The sequence below is a fragment of the Dipteris shenzhenensis genome, chromosome 13 (genome assembly GCF_047967505.1).
Source record: "Dipteris shenzhenensis isolate YYH24624 ecotype China chromosome 13, Dip_SZ_1.0, whole genome shotgun sequence".
In the NCBI taxonomy this organism is placed as follows: Eukaryota; Viridiplantae; Streptophyta; class Polypodiopsida; order Gleicheniales; family Dipteridaceae; genus Dipteris; species Dipteris shenzhenensis.
In genome coordinates this window covers 5,731,559-5,751,571 of record NC_141608.1, presented here as the reverse complement: position 1 = coordinate 5,751,571, position 20,013 = coordinate 5,731,559, and the positions used below count along the sequence as shown (strand labels likewise).

At 45.6% G+C, this 20,013-nt stretch overlaps 1 protein-coding gene across 1 annotated transcript in view; it reads left to right on the top strand.

The window, feature by feature from the left end:
* The window catches only part of LOC147894953 (uncharacterized), a 170,016-nt gene that overhangs the window by 111,125 nt on the left and 38,878 nt on the right, over positions 1 to 20,013 (top strand). The window contains exon 7 of the mRNA XM_087384268.1: positions 15,918 to 16,075. Coding sequence (XP_087240394.1) covers positions 15,918 to 16,075 — 158 coding nt within the window. The remainder of the gene's footprint in view (positions 1 to 15,917; positions 16,076 to 20,013) is intronic.

Below are 20,013 nucleotides of genomic sequence, written 5' to 3'. Positions count from 1 at the left end.
GGGGGGTCCCGGAGGGGGGGGAGATAGAGGAACTGAGGAGGAGGGGGGAGGAGGGGGGGGGCGGGGTGAAGGATGAGGGGGAGGCTAGCTGACCTTCTCCTTCCCTTTCTCCTTCCCCTTACCGGGCTGCTACTGACTGGTGACCACAAGAGTCTCTTGCTGGAGAGGGGGGGGCTTTTTTGTTACTGTTTTGTTTCCTTTCCGTTTCCTTTTGACCCCAGTCCAGCCTTCCCCTTTGGGAGGGGGTGTCGATGCCTGGCGGGGGGGATCCTGTAGGCCACTCTATGGGCTATCCATAGGTGTCACTCATTCCTTGGTATGTGCCTTGTAGGCCTAGATATTATCAGTTAGGACCTATGGTACCCTTAGTACTAGTTCCAGTTGGGACACCTAGTACATGTATGACACCCAGTTAGGGTTTCATTATATTAGGTGTATCTTTTGTATTCTTCATAACTTCGGTAATACAACTTCAGCAGCACACTTTGCTTCTTGCCTCCGTCTCCTGTTGCTTCCGTTGTTCACTCCACCCAGCAGTGGTATCAGAGCAGCTTTGCCTTGGTTTCCAGCCTTCCCCCGCGTGAAAACTTTGTCTCGATCTCACTTTTGCTGCCTACCTTCTTTCAGGACAGATTTTCAGCAAGTCGCCTTTCTTTCTGGCTTCCTGCTTCCGTCTCGAAGGTTTCTGTCGCGAAAAGTTTCTCCAGATTGCTTCCTTTTGCTGGGCGACTGCTTCTACAGGCTGAATGGGCTGGAAACTGCATCGATTCTCTCTCCTGGAGCTTGACAACTGCATTCCCGGACTCCCATTTGCTGGTCGACACTCTTTCTGGGTGTTTTTCAGCAGGGCAACTTCAGATCTGCACCAGATCTGCTGTTTTTTGTCAGATCTGCACCAGATCTGCTGTTTTTTGTCAGATCTACACCAGATCTACGGTTTTTTTGTCAGATCTGCACCAGATCTGTTGTTTTTTGCTGGTTGCCTCTCCTACTGGGCACCATTTAGCTGGGCGACACCTATTCCTGGTGGTTTTCAGCTGGGCGACTGGATCTGATTGCATTCCTGGCTGGGGCGACTGCATTTCAGGCATTTTCTTGCTGTTTTTCAACTTGGACAGCACCATTGTCACTTTTTGAGTGATTGGTTTGCTTCCTGGAGCTGGAATACACTTTCAAATCAGAGATTTACTGCTGCAGCAACTGTATTTTTCTGTTTTTTGGTCATTTCTACTTGACATTGTGCGCGTGACACTCAGATCTTGCACCAGAATCCCCTCTTTTGCTGGGCGAACTGATTTTGGTGGCATCTGGAGTGATATTCAGTCACCATTTGCTGATTTCCAGTCACTTTTGACTGCTACATACAGGCTGCGTGCTTGTCATTGACTTTTCTCAGCTTCTGGGCTGATATTTGGTCATTCTTTGGTGGACATTTGTTGTCTTTCTTCCACAGGTTCATCTGGTAAGCTTCTGTTCTTTCTGTTGCACAGTTGGCAAGGCCCTTGTGCCTCTGGACTTGGCTTTTCAGGTACCATTTGACAGTGGACAGCAGTACACTTTGGCAGTGATCTTGCTCAGTTGAGGTTATCCTTTGAAAAGCCTTGAGGCTTACGCATTCAGTCACTGATACTTGCAGTTGAGAGCTTGAGGCTCTTGCTCTTTGTTTTTGTCATTCTTGTGCATTTGACTGCATAATGGCTGGTGGCAAAGATGATTTCTTTGGGGCCTTCGGTGCTGATGATAAACTCGATGGGGTTAACTACCCTATGTGGTCATTTATGATGAGGCATGTCTTGGTGGCCAAAAATTTGTGGAATATTGTGAATGGCAATGAGCCTAGGCCTGCTGTCAGGCAGGCTACATCTTCCACTAGTGATGTCACATCCAGTGGTTCTTCCCGTGATGCCTTTGTACCTCCTACTCAGGAGATGATTCAGTGGGATGGCCGTGATGCTAAGGCACAGGCATTGATTGCTCTTTCTGTTAAGAAGAGTCTTATACCTCATATCAGATCATGCACTACTGCTAAGGACTCTTGGGATAAGCTTGCTTCCTTGTATCAGGTACGCAATGAGGCCCGTGTTGCCTATCTTCGCAAGCTGCTGAAGGATACTCGTCTGAATGAGGGTGATAACATGGATGCATATCTTACAGCTATCCAAGATTTAAAGGAGCAATTGGCTAATATTGATGAGGACATCCCTGACTCACAACTTGTATCAGGCACATTGGATGGGTTGCCTGACTCTTACCAAGGTTTTGCCACTACCTTGAGGTTGGTTGCCATGGACAATGCCAACTATTATTCCTTTGATCAATTGGTTGCACTTTTACTGCAGGAGGAACAGAGCCGTGTGAATCGGAATGCCAGTATGCACTCAGATCCACTCAGATCAGGCCTTTGCAGCCAATGATCGGAATAAGGGAAGATTTCAAAAATCTGTCCCTAAAAATACAGCAAATAATCAGCCTTCTACTTCAGACCTGCCTCTACTGTAGGCTCTTGGCAAGCCTTTATGAGACTTCTAGAGGATCAGAGACTCTTAGCAATTGGCCACCTCACACGGAGTGCACTCAGGATACAACAGATACAGGCAGCCATTTTGCCAGAGTGGATTGATACAAATGACATGCCGCTTACAGAGTTCACTTGGTGGGGAGCATTTTCAGGGATGGGCATTCCGTTATAGATCATTGCATTGCAGGATGCACATGAGGATACCCTTGTCTTTGATGTTTAGTCAGGAGGCAAACTTGTCAGATCTTCTGAATATATTCTTTTGGAGGTTGCTTTTCAGCCTGTCAGGATTGCACGATTCATGAGGTGGGGTAGGGACTCACAGTGGTATCTTGACCCTGATCCTATTCTCCTTGCGTTGGGGTCTTGGAGACTCTGGCTGTATGGTGGTTCCCCTATTAGGTTCTTGCAGTGGGACCCAGGGGAGTGAGAATGGATTGATAACGGGCACCGAGAGAAGAGCTTCCCCTTCTTTCGCTACACAGTTAGAAATGCCAGGAGATTTCAGCTCAGCAGTAGAGGTTGGAGGCCCTCTAGAGCACCACATTCGGATAGTTTTCGGATTTCTGCAGTGGTGCGGAAAAACTTTTGATGTAGGCTCTGGAAATCCCTCAGGAATTTGAAGATCACTCTTTTCTTTTGGCTTTCTATTCATGGAGGGATTGCAGTGAACCTATGGAGATCCAGGTTCGGGGCTGGCCCTACTTGTCCTCGTTGTTACATGGCATTTGAGTCAGTACAACATTGCCTTTGTGAGTGCAGACAGGCGAGGACGATCTAGAAAGGTTTTGCTAGGATTTTTAGCATCTTTCATACAACACCTTCCTATATGACCTGGGGTTCAGTGGCTTGGTTATCTCTTACTAGCCCACAGGTGTTCTTCGAGGGACATGATCCAGATCCACAGCTTTCATTGTACGGTGACACTTAGTGGAGTCGTGTTCCCACCAGGATGTTCCCTTCACTCCTTTCAGAGCTGCTCATGCCTCAGTAGACACATCTTGGGAGATTTTGGCTAGCATTGCAGCTTGGCATATTTGGAGAGCCAGATGTACAGAGGCGATGGAGAGTATCCAGGTTCACCCTTCCCAGACTATGGCCAGCCGACACATTACACACTCTGATGGCCATTTGGGCGACCATGCAAGGATCCTCCAAAGCAGCCATAGCTAGGAGAATTACTTTTTTCAGAGTTTGGAGAGGATCTCCCTTCTTCTCTGTGTCTCCTTCAAGGTTGAGATGGCATTTTCAGCCTCCGGCTTGGATCTTTATTAGCTCATTTTGAGCTGTTTTTTTCCTCATGCATTGCATGATGTACTCCCGCATTTGAGCTTGATCTCACGGTTTTCTTTCATACTTAATGAAGTAATTGTTGGAATATGAAGCCAAAGTGAGTCAAAAATGTGTGTTCTAGTGTGTTCTAGTCTAGTGTGTCCTATGGATGCCACGTGTCATATTGGGAGTTATCCCATATGCATAGGTGTTCATATGTGTGTGTGTGCTTTTATATAAGAGTTGTATTTGTCTAGTGTCAAAGCAATCAAGTATCAAGGTACAAGCTCTTTGGTCTACATGTGAGTACTTTCATTTTTGTTCATTGCTCGTCATTTCATTTCCATTTCATTATGTCTCCTTTTGAGTATCACTTCCTCTCTCCCTAGCCTACCCTCTCTCTCTCCCTCTCTCTACCATGTTCCTTCATGTGGTATCAGAGCCTCCCTTCCTACCTTCCCCTTCTTCTTGCTCTATCTAGAGGATGAGAGAAGCCCGCAAATGGAAGCTCCCCTCTCCTCTAAGTTCGAGCCTCCCTTCCCTTAGCCTCACCATGGTTCGTCGCCATCAAGTACTCTGCGGTCCTCGTTTGTGAGTTCAGCTCACTCCCGCATCAGTTCGTGGTTCTCCCTCAGCATTGGCGGACATTTCTCGCAAGTTGGTCGCCAGAAACTTGTTTTGGAGCAATCTAGCGGCTGTTTTTGACCTTTTGAGGTCTGATTTCTATGTTTTCTGAAATTTTGGCACTTCCCAAACATAAACGACCCTGTCCCCACCTTTTCAAGAAAAAAAAAATCGACTTTTTTTGTCCGTACAGACGTCCGTATGGACCTCTGCAGGCAGGTGCGTGACAGTGCCAGGCGTCCGTACAAATTCTCAGAAGGCGATTCCGAGCAGTTTTAGGCTATTTTCTGGCATTTTTTGCTCAGATTTGGACTCCCGTGACGTCCAGCAGTGATTTGGGCAGCTCCCTTGAGCACTTTCGCTCATATTTTTGAGCCTCTTCTGTGCATTTGGTGACTCTCCGATCGTCACATTGAGAGTCATGACGTGATCTCCCTTGGTGGCTGCTCCTATGGCCTTCATCGACACATCATTCAAGGACATTCTCGCCTGGTTCTTCACCGACATACCTCTTTGCATCAGGATGTGCACACTCTTGTGCGGTAGCTACTTCGGAATCATGGGTTCTCTGTCCTTCTTACTATGCATAAAATGAATGAAATCTTTTATATTTTTTTATATATGTTTCAGTTAAAGGTCCTCTGCCTTGGATTGTCCTCCTAAAATGATGTATTTCTTTTATGGTGTGTGACTCCATGTTTCTAGTTAGTCCCTGGAGTCAAGAGGGGGATGTACTGTGGGAGCCATGTATTGGCTTTGATAGTCTCGTTATCAGGCCTAGCCCAGTTCCAGGATGTTGGTGTATTCCTAGACCTATGAGCTGGTCATGTAGCCATGCTGTACCGTGAGCCTCTGAGCATGTTGAGTTTCAAGCCATGAGAGTGCTTGGATCAAACCTCTGAACACGCTTAGACTTTAGCCTCTGAGTTACATAGGGTACACAGTTTGATGACCATCATTGTCATGTTCTGTTCTTGGTTCCATTCCAATAGTCCCTCACCTTAGACCATCATTGTCATGTTCTGTTCTTGGTTCCATTCCGGTAGTCTCTCACCTTGCCTTCATGGGGGGGTGTTGGAATATGAAGCCAAAGTGAGTCAAAAATGTGTGTTCTAGTGTGTTCTAGTGAGAGTTCTAGTCTAGTGTGTCCTATGGATGCCACGTGTCATATTGGGAGGTATCCCATATGCATAGGTGTTCATATGTGTGTGTGTGCTCTAATATAAGAGCTTTACTTGTCTAGTGTCAAAGCAATCAAGTATCAAGCTACAAGCTCTTTGGTCTACATGTGAGTACTCTCATTTTTGTTCATTGCTCGTCATTTCATTTCCATTTCATTATGTCTCCTTTTGAGTATCACTTCCTCTCTCCCTGGCCTTCCCTCTCTCTCTCCCTCTCTCTACCATGTTCCTTCAGTAATTTTCTTGAAAAAAACCTAAAAATGACTAGTTTTTAGAAGAGAAATTATACCTATAAAATATTTATAATTCAAAGAAGATTTCGTTTTGATACACAACCTATGACATAAATTTCCACTAGGTTGACCAACCCAAAATGAAATTGAGATTATTGCTACAAAATGGTAAAGAAAATTGAGAATGATGCATATGAGACATAGTACATACCTCTCTTCGATATCAATATATTCATTGCATCAAAAGCAGTGGAATTGGATGGGACTGCCTTGTTGGATGTAGCTACTTCTCTTGAGGGTAGGAATATGGACAAGAATTTCTATCCTTGTGGACAAGTGGATCCGGTGGCAAAGGATATGGAGGCTATAGGGGATTCATAGACTCTAGTATTTTTGTGATATCTTGAAAGATCGGGGCAGCTTCAAGGAGTACTCTTCAAAGAGTTCCCCTTCTTCTCTGGAAGATATTATAGGCATCTAGTCATGTGGAATGACATCATGCTTGATAATCATGACAGACGTCTTAGTCCTTCTCGTTATATGAAGTGGTCTCGATGTGGGTTCTTGGAAGGATTTCACAAACCTTTTGGATGACGTAAATTTCAGTTAATATGTCACCTCAGAGGAAGTGAAAGGAGAATTGAGCAGATTGATGCAGCCATACCCTTGGATTGGGTTGTTATAGATGATAGGCCTCACGAGTGCTCTACTTGGCATGGGCTTTTGAGATCGGGTATTCCACTTCAAGTCATAGGATTTTCAGGTTTCAGACAGGGATGCCTTGGTTTCTTATGTTCTCTCGGGGGCAGGATGTCCAGGTCTAGGGATGGGCATATCCTCGTGGACATTGCTTGAGACCAATGTTTGGGAGCACATGCCTAGTTTGGTCACTGCAAAGATAGGAGGCCAGTCTGTTGCCCCTTTTATGATATGGACACGACTTCTTACCTTATCGAGGATAAAAGGACAAAGTGGCCAGGAAGTAAACGATGGAATCATTCCCACCTTCATCACTCATTGGGACTCCATACAAGACATTGTCACTCATGGGAATACATGCAAGACACTATCACTCTTGCCTTCTATGAGATTTGGGAGGGTTTATCTTGCCTCCATATACTCTAGAGGAACTCATACATTTCATCCCCAAAGGAGATAGGACACTCACTTTCTAGTGGAGGCCTATGAAATATCATAGTGGTAGGGAGAGAAGCAAGCTAACACTAGGAATGGAAAGGAATGATAACAAGCATAATGGAAAGAAAATGAAAGCAATAGACAAGTACTCACATGATACCAAAGAGCTTGATGTTGAGTGATGTGATAGACAATAGACAAGTACAACACTATATAGTGTGACACTAGACTTTAGAAAGACAGTGTGTATATGGGATAACTCTCAATATGACACGTGGCATGTCTAGGACTCACTAGACTATAAAACACACCTAGACCACCCAGAACACTCATTTTAGACTCACTTTGGCTTCATATTCCAACACCCCCCCATGAAGGCAAGGTGAGAGACTACTGGAATGGAACCAAGAACAGAACATAACAATGACAGTCATCAAACTGTGCACCCTATGTAACTCAGAGGCTAAAGTCTGAGCATGTTCAGAGGTTGATCCAAGCACTCTCATGGCTTGAGACTCAACATGCTCAGAGGCTCATGTTATAGCATGGCTACATGACTAGCTCATAGGTCTAGGAATACACCAACATCCTGGAACTCGGCCAGGCCTGATAACGAGACCTATCAAAGCCAATACATATGGCTCCCACAGTACATCCCCCCTTGGCTTCATAATAGGACATGTTAGGAAGCCACACACCAAAATAGGAAAACCAATACATCTTTTTAGGAGGACTATCCAAGGCAGAGGACCTTTAGACTCAATGAAAACAAAACACTCAACACATATCATTTTAGGGGGACTACCCAGGGCAGAGGATTCCAAAATACATCAAGCTGTAGAAATAATAGATAAGAAACAAAAGTCCCGATCATCAAGTACATAAACCTCTAAATAGAGAGAGAGAGATCTCTAATGTCGGCAATAAGAGCATGAGTCGGTGTCGAAGCATCATCTTCTTCTTCGTCTTCACTTGTTGCAGCCCCAACCAAGTTGACATGATTCTTGTGTTGTTGCTTGGCAAGCTTTTGGAAGGAACGATCCTCGGTGTGGTGACCAAGCTTCCCACAGTGATTGCATTTGAAAGGCTTGAATTTGCCTTTGCCTTTGCCTTTGTCCTTTGAGTACAGTATTGTGGAGTCCGCTGTGTCTGCATATCATCTGTCATGATCAATAAGCATAGGAACCATATCATGATAACCCATTTGTGTCACACGTAATGCTGATATGATCTCCCGGTACTTGGAATTTTCCTCAATGCTCGAGAGGAGAGGAGCAACTTAGAACTGTATGGCCTGTACGGCTTGCTTAAAGTGGGCTGTACGGTTGCAGCGGGCTGTAGTAGCTGGGGGTAGCGAGGAAAGAGCATGGTAAAGCTTGGGTAGAAGGAGTGCTCAAGGAAGGAGAGGAGGGGGTAGTTGATGGCAAAGAAAGAACATGGTGAGGCTTGGATAGAAGAGGGAGTGCTCAAGGAAGCAGAGGAGAGGGCAGCCTTCCAAGGAGGATGAGGTAGAGTAGCTTCTTTGGCCTCCCTCACCTCAACCTCTTGGGAGGGAAAGGGCAAGAGAGAGTAGGGCTACGAACATGGCTCTGATACCGCATGAAAGATCATAACAAGCTAACACTAGGAATGGAAAGGAATGATAACAAGCATAATGGAAATGAAATGGAAAGAAATTGAAAGCCATAGACAAGTACTTGCATGATACCAAAGAGCTTGATGTTGACTGATGTGATAGACAATAGACAAGTATAACACTATATAGTGTGACACTAGACTCTAGAAAGACAGTGTGTATATGGGATAACTCTCAATATGACACGTGGCATGTGTAGGACTCACTAGACTATAAAACACACCTAGACCACCTAGAACACTCATTTTAGACTCACTTTGGCTTCATATTCCAACACCCCCCCATGAAGGCAAGGTGAGAGACTATTGGAATGGAACCAAGAACAGAACATGACAATGACAGTCATTAAACTGTGCACCCTATGTAACTCAAAGGCTAAAGTCTGAGCGTGTTCAGAGGTTGATCCAAGCACTCTCATAGCTTGAGACTCAACATGCTCAGAGGCTCATGTTATAGCATGGCTACATGACCAGCTCATGGGTCTAGGAATACACCAACATCCTGGAACTCGGCCAGGCCTGATAACGAGACCTATCAAAGCCAATACATATGGCTCCCACAGTACATCCCCCCTTGGCTTCATAACATGACATGTTAGGAAGCCACACACCAATAGGAGGACTATCCAAGGCAGAGGACCTTTAGACTCAATGAAAACAAAACACTCAATACATATCATTTTAGGGGGACTACCGAGGACAGAGGACCCCAAAATACATTAAGCTGTAGGAATAATAGATAAGAAACAAAAGTCCCGATCATCAGGTACATAGACCTCTGAATAGAGAGAGAGATCCCTAATGTCGGCAGTAAGAGCATGAGTCGGTGTCGAAGCATCATCTTCTTCTTCGTCTTCACTTGTTGCAGCCCCAACCAAGTTGACATGATTCTTGTGTTGTTGCTTGGCAAGCTTCTAGAAGCAACCATCCTCAGTGTGGGGGAGGAGCATTTTCCGAGCGAAATCTTCCGAGCGTCCGAGCGAAGGAAAAAAAAAGCTTCCAACTATGCAAAAATATGACAAAAATGGATCAGAAGGAAACATAGTTTCACTTAGAAATATGAAAAGTATTATAGGAATGCCTATTTTATACACGAATATTTATGTGAATCTTTGGGAATGGTGAGAACATAATGGGATGGCTTTTGAAGAAACCCACATGTAGAGTAGACTTCTCTATGAAAATTCCCTTATGATCCTTCTTACAACTTTTTACTTAATAGGGGGTGACATTGAAAAACCTCTCTCAACCTATCTTCATGAAAGGGTTTCTCCAAAGAAAACTCATTGAAGCAAGCCATCAAGGTAGTTTCGCCAGCGAAACCCCTTTGAACAAGGTCTTTCAAGGTAGTTTCGCTGGCGAAACTACCTTGGACAGCACTTTTAAAAGTGACATAACTTTCACATCCAATGTCCAAATATAGTCATTCAGCCACTCAAATTGATCGGAAAATCCCATTTGAGCACATCTATGGGGTTATATTTTGGAAAACCTTGAATATATAGTATTAAATATTACATGTATTTTATGAAAGTGATATATAATCCCAAGTTAATACTTATTTACAGTAATTTAAACTTCTGTAGAAACATGTCCATAAATATCTTGTTATTAATACGATAAAAACACTTGAAAGATATTGCCATATGATATAAATGTGTTTAATAAGTAATTATTTATGTATAATATTATTATATTGAGAGTGATTATGAGGGACGTTTCTTAAATGAATTATTTTTTAATACTTTTTTAAGGTAATAACAAGGGTACAAAGGGATGTCTATGAATAAGAAGATTTATGTTATGTAAAAATGAATGAGTGACTAGTCTGTATAATTTTATGATAAAGGGATCTAGTTCTAATGAAAATAAAAGTGTAAAAACTATGTTTCCTAAAGAAATACTATTTTTAAAATCTCTTGAAAAACACGCTCGTATAAACCTGCTCATAGGTTTTTGCTCGTAAAATTGACGCATCCCTCAGTGTGGTGACCAAGCTTTCCACAATGATTGCATTTGAAAGGCTTGAATTTGCCTTTGCCTTTGTCCTTTGAGCACAGTATAGTGGAGTCCGGAGTGTCTACATACCGTCTGCCATGATCAATAAGCATAGAAACCATATCATGATAACCCATTTGTGTCACACGTAATGCTAGTATGATCTCCCGGTACTTGGAATTTTCCTTAATGCTCGAGAGGAGAAGAGCAGCTTGATCATCTTCCCCTACAGGGGCCGCTAGACTAGCAAGCTGAGTAACAAGGGAGTCCATATGATTCAAGTGAGCAAGAAGAGAGTCTTCATGCTTCTATCAAAATGATGAATAACGTCATCACCCAACCCCAAACCAATGAGAGAAAGAGCTTTGTCATTCAGATTCTCCCACTGTGCAATTTTCTTTACATTTGATTGTGGCTTTTTGTCCTTGCCACGCACAACATTCCACACTCCATCTTTCAAAAGTACTAGATGCATCTTTTTTTTTTTTTGGGCAAAAAGAGACTTCTATTAAGTATTAAGCTCCATATGGGATACATCATGCAATGCACGAAAAGCTCAAGAGCCAAAAAGAAAGGATTGAGGCTGATAGTGCCATCTCAATCCAGTAGAAACCTCCGAGAAAAAGGGAGAACCCCTCCAAACTCGAAGAAATATAGTCCTTCTAGAAGAGGCTGCCCATGAAGGGCCCTGCATGCTTAGCCCATATGGCTATCAAAGTGTGAACCGTGTCAGTCCAAATACCTGTGAACACCTGTGATGGGTGTATCTGGGTGCCATCCAAGGCCTCAGTACATCTGGCTCTCCAAATGTGCCAAGAGGAAATGCTAGCCAAAATCGCCCAAGAGGTGTCCACTGAAACATGAGAAGCTCTGAAGGGAGTAAGTGGTACATCCTGCAGAGAGCAAGGCTCTATCACCTGCCGGCGGACCGAGAGTGCCCAAGAAGAAGGCTCACCCTCATAAAACACCTGGGGCTTGGTAAGAGATAACCATGTGACCGAGCCCCAAGTCATGAAGAAAGGGGAAGTGTGAAAGATGCTGAGTATCCGAGCAACCCCTTTCCAAACAGTCCTCGCCTAACTGTAGTCCCAAAGGCAATGTCGCACTGACTCCTCTGCAGAATGACATCGAGGACAAGTGGGATCAGCCCCAAATCGTGATCTCCACAGGTTCACTGCAATCCCTCCATGAATAGAAAGCCAAAAGAAAAGAGTGATCTTTCTATTTCTGAGGGATTTCCAGAGCCTCCTCCAGAAATTTCTCCGCAAATCTGCGGTGATGAAGAAGCTTTCCCAATGGGGGGCTCTGGAGGGAATCCAACCCCTACTGTTCAGGTGAAATCTCCTGGCATTACCAACCGTGAAACGAAAGAAGGGAATCCCCCTCTCTCGGTGCCCATGATCTATCCACTCCCACTCTCCTGGGTCCCACTGCAAGCACCTGATAGGTGCACCTCCATATAACCACAACCTCCAGGATCCCAAGGCCAAGAGCAGAGGGTCGGGGTCTAAGTACCACTGCAAGCCCGCTCCATGGTTCACAAAACCAGCAATCCTGACAGGCTGAAAGGCAACCTCAAGAAGAATGCCATCCTTGGATGTAGAAAGTAAACCTCCATCCCCAACATCAAAGACCAGTGCGTCTTCCCCGAGACCTCGGAGAGCGATCACCTTTAAAGGAACTGATGTCCTCAAAAAAGCCCCCATCCAAGTGGTGGAAGTAATAGGCAACTCAACTATCCATTCCACCGGGATGGCTGCATCTATCTGCTGAATCCTGCATGCTACCCCTTTGAGGTGACTCACGGACTGCAGTCTCTGATCCTCAGGTAGCCTGATAAAAGATTTCCAAGTGCCTACTTTGTAGGCGGGGCCTCTCTCCCATTTAGACCACTGCATGTAATGGGAAGTGCCCAGTGGTCTGGCATGCTCGTCAAGAATACTATCATTCCAAATGATCGGCTGCCTATCAATCTCTTTGATGGTAGAAGGTGGAATCCTTCGAAGAGTGTTCCTGAAGCTCCCCCAAGCTTTCAGGATGGCAGTCATGAGAGGAGAGGCAGGAGATCTGAGAGGGGCTGAAGTGAAAATCCAGCGAGGGCTGTCCACCCAATCATCTCCCAAGGGTGGTGTGCAAGCCTGAATGCGTCCAAAAAAGAAATCCTTCCAAGCTTCTTGCCCAGGCATGAGTCCCCTCACCACCACGTTACAAAGCAATGCCCTGCACTACAAGTCCGGGTCAATGACAGTAAGGCCCCCTTCACATGTAGGGAGAATAATGGTCTCCTAGGCCACCCTTGCTGCAACATTTGTTGTGCCATCAAGTCCACTCCATAAAAAATTCATGACTGGTCTGATGAGCTGAGTGATGCAATCCCTAGACCGGCACCAGCAAGAACACACAAACTAGGAGGTGGCCAAGAGAACTTGGTTCACTACCACAACTCTAGATGCAAGGTCTAGTTCGGCAGAGCTCCAGAAAAGGAGCTTTTTCCTTATACTTTCTAGTACTGGGGCAAACTGCTGTGCTGGAGAGATGTCCAATCCTACCTGGCATCCCAAATACTTGATAGGAACACCCCTCTGAATCCAAGAAAAACCAATGTCAACTCCCCAGCCTGGAGTGTCCTCATCACTGATCCAAAAGCCCAAGGATTTATGCCAGTTACTAGACGCATCTTGGTTTGCCATGTAGGGAAATTCTTACCATTAAACTTCTCGAATGAAATGGTAGTTGATTTGGAAGACTCCATGGTTGCGGGCAACAGCTCCAAGAGAATGTCAAGCATAACGAGCTGATTTGGCGCTGCAATCGAGGTTGGAGCAGCTACTGTTGGTGGCAGTTTTAAGGCAACATGGCGAGGGCAGAGACGACTGCTAGTGGCACTTCCATCGAGGGCAGGAGCAGCTGGAGTTGGCACGCATTTTGAGGCTGTAAGGGCATTCTGGTATGGCACAGACTGTAGGAAAACAGTCCGTACGGACTGTACAGCCTGCTTAAAGCGGGCTGTATGGCCTGTTTGCAGCGGGCTGTAGTAGCTGAAGAGGGGGTAGTTGATGGCGAGGAAAGAGCATGGTGAGGCTTGGGTAGAAGGAGTGCTCAAGGAAGGAGAGGAGGGGGTAGTTGATGGCAAAGAAAGAACATGGTGAGGCTTGGGTAGAAGAGGGAGTGCTCAAGGAAGGAGAGGAGAGGGCAGCCTTCCAAGGAGGATGAGGTAGAGTAGCTTCTTTGGCCTCCCTCACCTCAACCTCTTGGAAGGGAAAGGGCAAGAGAGAGCAGGGCTACAAACATGGCTCTGATACCGCATGAAAGATCATAGTGGTAGGAAGAGAAGCAAGCTAACACTAGGAATGGAAAGGAATGATAACAAGCATAATGGAAATGAAATGGAAAGAAATTGAAAGCAATAGACAAGTACTCACATGATACCAAAGAGCTTGATGTTGACTGATGTGATAGACAATAGACAAGTACAACACTATATAGTGTGACACTAGACTCTAGAAAGACAGTGTATATGGGATAACTCCCAATATGACACGTGGCATGTCTAGGACTCACTAGACTATAAAACACACCTAGACCACCTAGAACACTCATTTTAGACTCACTTTGGCTTCATATTCCAACAGCCTATTGATGCCCTTGGAACATCTTATCCTGGCCAAGGTAATAAGTCTCAAACTCCGACACTCCTACTTGCCTTAACTCATACATGACACTCAGATCTGCGGCTTTGTGTAGTATAGAAGTATCTTCAATATCATCTCCTCATTTTGGCAAGCAGCTAAATGGGCCAAGGATATCCATTCTCTTGCTTGATTTTGAGAAGGCATATGACAAGGTGGATTGGTGTTTCTTGGAGGGAACTCTATGACACATGGACGAATGGGTACTAGAAATCTCCTTTAGCCTCAAGGACACAAGTTCACTGACTAGGTAGCTATTCAAGCATAGGGATGCCTCTATAGGTCACTTGCATCCTTTGGCATCGAGGAGGTGAGAGTCCTCTAGGAGATTGTGAAGGGCTGGAGACTAATTGGATCGAGGGAGAAGGATCCAATCGAGGATGTTCTTCTCCATACGATCACAGTGGTATGATTCAGTGATGGCCAACGGTTCATAGATGGTTGTCCTTTTCTTGTCATGGGTGGTCCTTGGTGTCTTTGGCTTTATGGTGTTGTCCACTCTAGCACCTCCATGGAACCCTAGAGATTGACAATGGACTCATGTGACAGCCCTACACAGGACTCTATCCTTCTTTGATTACATAGTCTGGAATGCCAGACGGGCTAGCATAGAGTCAACAGTGGACACTCACAAAGAGAGCCTACAGTGGATACCCACATAGAGAGCACATTGGGAGACATGCGCCATCAATTTGCCCATGCAGATGATTTTTTAGAGATGACTATGGAGATCCTATTAGAAGAGACAAATATCCATGTTTTTCTAGCTTTTCCCACTCCCGATCAACACTTGGAGCTAGGGATGTGGACGCAGATCACAGATGCCGAGATTGATTCAACATTGCACTTGGGGTATAGAGAGGCCCAAAACGTTTGGCAAGGCATTGCACATTTGTTTGGAAGCAAGAGGAGAGATACTTGTAACACCGCTTGGGGATCCATATCCTAGCTATTTCAAGAATAGTCATTTGAGACCCACATGAGAAAAGGCCACCTCCCTATAAGTGAACCGCCATAGAAAGCAAACCGAAAGAAGAGGAAAATACTCTTGGGGTGCATGTTGTTGAACTATAAAATTCTTGTTTTGAAATGACTACGAGTGTGCTAGTCTAGATTGCTACCATGCTCATGTTCTCTGAGAAACCATTTTTTGTTAAGCAGCCATAGAAGTCTATATAGAATCCTAAAGGTTTGGTTTCTTGTACTTTGTATTGCACAAATTTTGCTATAGTTTGACCCATTTCTCCTATGTTGTTAAGAAGGATATTATTTGAAGGAATCTTTCTGATTGTCAGTTTATCATGTATGTTTGAAAGAACATATTGTTCATCTTATTTTATCATCTTAGGATAAAATTATAAACATTCAGGATGCCCTTCAGGATTTTTTGGACAATTGGAGACAATGTTAGGCATAGTAAGTTCCCCTCTGGTTTGTTTTGGCATCTTCTTGGATTTTGCATGCTTCGCATGGTGTATGATACCTTGTTCTTTCATATTTAATAGAAGTCTCTTTTTCTGGGGGAAAAAACTGAGACAATTCCGTTCATGTTTCAATATAGTGTATACCATGTCAAGTAGAATGAAATGAGAACACTAAATTATGTATGTTCATCTGTCTACTCTATTAGAGGCTGAAGACATGGCTAGGCAACAATTTGAGCTGTCACGTGCAAAGGATATAGCAACTGAGATTGCACTTGAAGTTGAAAATGGGCAACGTGATCTTGAGTTACACAGAACTAGTTGTGAGAGGAATACTCCCCAGTTGGAAGATACTGATAATGAGGTAAATGTCACAAAGAAAAAAAAAGTTATGGAGCATGCCCTCAAATGGGTATGCATCACTTTAGCACAACATTGGAGGCCCATTAACCCATGCATAATGATCTCATTTAGGTGTTTCCTTAGGTTGAGGAGAAGCTCACGTAGTGTACTTTAGAATGATTACTTGGTTGCATGTATGTGTAGAACAAAATTTTGATTTTTTTGAATAAATTGCTATACTGAGTTAGTGAAGATTTTCCCAGCCCAAAAGCCTTAAGTTACTTTGATGATTTAGTTTGATGTGATTGAATAATTTATTTCCTTTTTTGGCACACTTTTGAGTTCAATTTAAATAAAAACAAAAATTCCAATCCCAAACACTAATGTAGTAGATAGATGCCCCAATTATCATCCTGCATAACGTTTGACTGCAGCTCCCTCGCCGTCGCTGTCCCTCCTGCTCCCTCCTTGCCCCCTCCCTTCCCCTTGCTGCCTCTCCACACCCCTCCCTTCCTTCCTTGCTGCCTGCCCTCCTCCAGGCCTCGCTTCCTCCCTCGCTGCCTCTGCCCTCCACCCTTGTCCCCCCTCCCTTGCTGCCCGTGCGCGGCCCCCCCCCCCTTCCCCCAGCCTCTACCCACTTAGTAGCACAATCAGTAGCAACAAAAATGTATTTATTATGTATATACCTACAGGCTTGAAAGGACCAACAAAATCTAAACCCCATTTCTGGAAGGCTTCCCAAGGACGAGTAGGTTGTAATGGCATAGACTGATTTGGCAATAGACGTCCAGTGCATTGGCTACACATCAAACCAGGAAGGGGGGATCTCAGTTACCACTCCAAATGCAACTTCGATCGTGGCAAGGACCCGATGGTACACATGTGGAAATTCAATCAAAAGAGATGTGTCCTCCTCTACTGGGCCGAATCCAAGAGAGAAGGGCTTGAGGAAAATTTTCCTAGAACCGAGCACTAAGGGTTTGGGATTGAGCACAGTGCTCGCAGATCCAGGAGTGTCAAAAGCCACCTAAAAGAATCCTCATCCAAGTAGGAGTGAGTTCTGAAGTAGGAGTGAGGTGGTCTGAAGTAGGAGCTGGAAACCAAAGGGAAGGAAAGGGGAGAAGAGAGGAAACAGGGCTGAGGGTTGAGAGGTAGGGCCAGGTAGGGCTGATAGGGCAGGATGCTAAGGAGGAAGAGGTTGTGAGGAGAGATTGAGACAGAGAGGCTGAGAGGGGAACGGAGCTGAGGGATGAGTGAGAGAGTGGGCTGCGGCCTTGAAATCGAAGATGGATGAACCTGTTTAGACCTTGAATTCGAGGCCTCATCATTTTCTTGAAATTCACAATTTCATTGCTTGTTGGAGGCCGGTTTTTGAGGCTATTGCTAGGACAATGTTGGAGCAGAAGCTTGCTGCTACTCTAGCCTTGAACCTGCACGTCTTTGGAGCAGACAAATGCGCATATTTTGTAGTTGAAGTTAAGTCGAAATGAAGCTGATGAAGGTGTCAACCTTGGAGCTGAAAAAGGGTAGAGCCTTGCAGTAAATCGAATCATGTGCTGGCAACTCCTGCCTAGGTTGAACTAGGTGGAAATGCTAAAATGAAATCAAGTTGGATATTGGAATCCGAGTGTGAGTAGAGTCCTAGTGTGAGTGTCCCTCACTTGTGCGAGTTTGTCCTTTGGGAGTCTATGGGGTCACTTGGCCTTTCGTAGATTAGATTTGATTGTATGTATGAACTCATCTATGAGGTATATGTGTGAAGAAACTGCCGCTTGGCTTTCGTCTCCATTGCATTCCACATAATCATCAAGTCCATATCTAGGTGAGTCTGTACTATAGGCATATAACCCCCATGCATCAGCAGCTCACAAGTCCTTGGTATTCCAATGAACCCACTCACATTCACGGTCAGCAATAGGTAAATACGGCCAGTACATCTCTTGTGCATTATCTTCATGTTTTACATCCTTGCACGCTGACCTCACAAGTCTATGCGACACCTAGTCCGTTCACCTCGTGTTTCCCTTCGCACTACGCCCTTAGCATCCACAACTCCCTCCTTTTCCTTTTTTTTCCATTTTTCCTTCTTCCCTGCTCTACCTTTTTTTCTCTCTCCCTCTTTCTTCTTCCCCCCCCCCCCCCCTCTCTCTCTCACAAATTTTGACAACTACTATCCCCATGGCCCGTTGCCATAGCTTCTATCCCGCCAGCCGTCGCCTTTCTATTATCCCGCCTACCGTTGCCTTTCGGCTAACCTGCCACCATCACCATAGCTTCTATCCCGCCGACCATTGCCATAGCTTCCATCTCACCGACCGTCGCCATAGCTTCCATCCCACCAACCATCACCATAGCTCCTATCCCCACGAATCGTCACCTTATGCTACCCCCCCAGACGTAGGGATACCAAAAACTATAAAAGGCCCCCCTATCCCCTCGGGTCGTCGCCTTAGCAAAAAAAGCAAAACTCTATCAAATTTTTGCTAGGCCTTTCCCATCCCTCTACCCTCATCCAGCCTACATTCCAATCGCCATTGAATGCCCTTAACCTCCTCCTCCTCCACCGACTCTCTTCTCACGTAGCTACCCTCCCTTTTTCCCATGGATCCCAAGAATGAATTCTTTGAATTCGAGACTGAGCTTGGCCTGCACCCCCCCAAATCTACAACCCACCGGCCCCTCCAAATCCTAGAGTACATCCTCAGGGACAATCCAAATGCCCTTTGACATTATAGCATAGGATTTGCAAACGGAGCAGGAGATCTTGACGCAGCAGGCCACTCAGGATCCGTCAATAACAACTATAAATACTCCCTCCAAGACATCCAGAAAGCGTACTCCAGCTCCAATGCAAGGGGAGTACAAGATTGTGCGGTCCTAGATGCACTCGCCGCTTGGAGAATCCTGGCTGCAGCAACTCAATGGATGTGCCATCTACTCCCGATACGCCTACGAGGGGCACGACTACACCCTCCACTACCACAATGCGGCTGAGTATCAGGCCCTCAAGGAGCCAGAGATTCAAGCCTCCCTAGCACTAATAGGTCTCGGGGACCGCCTCCCTTGTCACCTGGACATGAAGCTGCTCGGGGAATTCCTCGAGGCCTACAACTCGAACACCAACGTCGGCATCCTGTGCGACACAACAGGCACCCCCCACTTCTACCACCTCAATGTGGATGTGGTGCGCGCTACCTTTTGCCTCCCCATCATCGCAGAAAAGTACTCTCAGAAGAAGAAAAAGTTGCACAAAGCCCATGGCCAGATCTACAACTACGACTGAAAGAAGAGAAAGGGACGTATCCACCTCTCCAAGATTACCAAGCCGGAGTTGGAGAAATCGGCATGCGCGCTCTAGTGGCTGACCCAGGTCAAGCATATGGACCACCGCCAATCCATCATGCCCAACATCCTCACACGATTGGCAGCGCCACAGGTCACCAACTGGGTAGACTACTTCTGCACCTAGATGCGGGAGGACCTCAAGACACACGGCAAAGTCCTCGGCAACCCCATGCTCTATATGCCAATTGCTGCAGCAACAATCACCAATTGGATATGGGATGGCCGACAAAGCAGCCACCACAAAACCCATGCTAGCCGAAGAAAAAGAGACAGTGGCCGTACCTAAGCGACCGAGGACAAAGTCGAGTGCCACCCCCACCAACCGTCCCGCTTAGCCACCTCTTCATAGCGAGCTGCGCGCCAAATACAAAAACCGCACCGAATCGCGAGCACTCCGATCCGCGCTCTAAGGGCAAGGCCAGGACACCATCAATGTCAACGACCTCCCTGGGGACGATACTGTTCACATTGGCCTCCACCCTGGAGCCCAAGGCACTCAAGCCACTCCCTCTACTCCCCACGTCTCGGCCTCAAGAGACCGCCTCATTCATCACACCGGATTCTCCTCCTCCCCTTGGGCCAAGCTCACAGAAGCTCTCCAATTTTGCAGCGCAC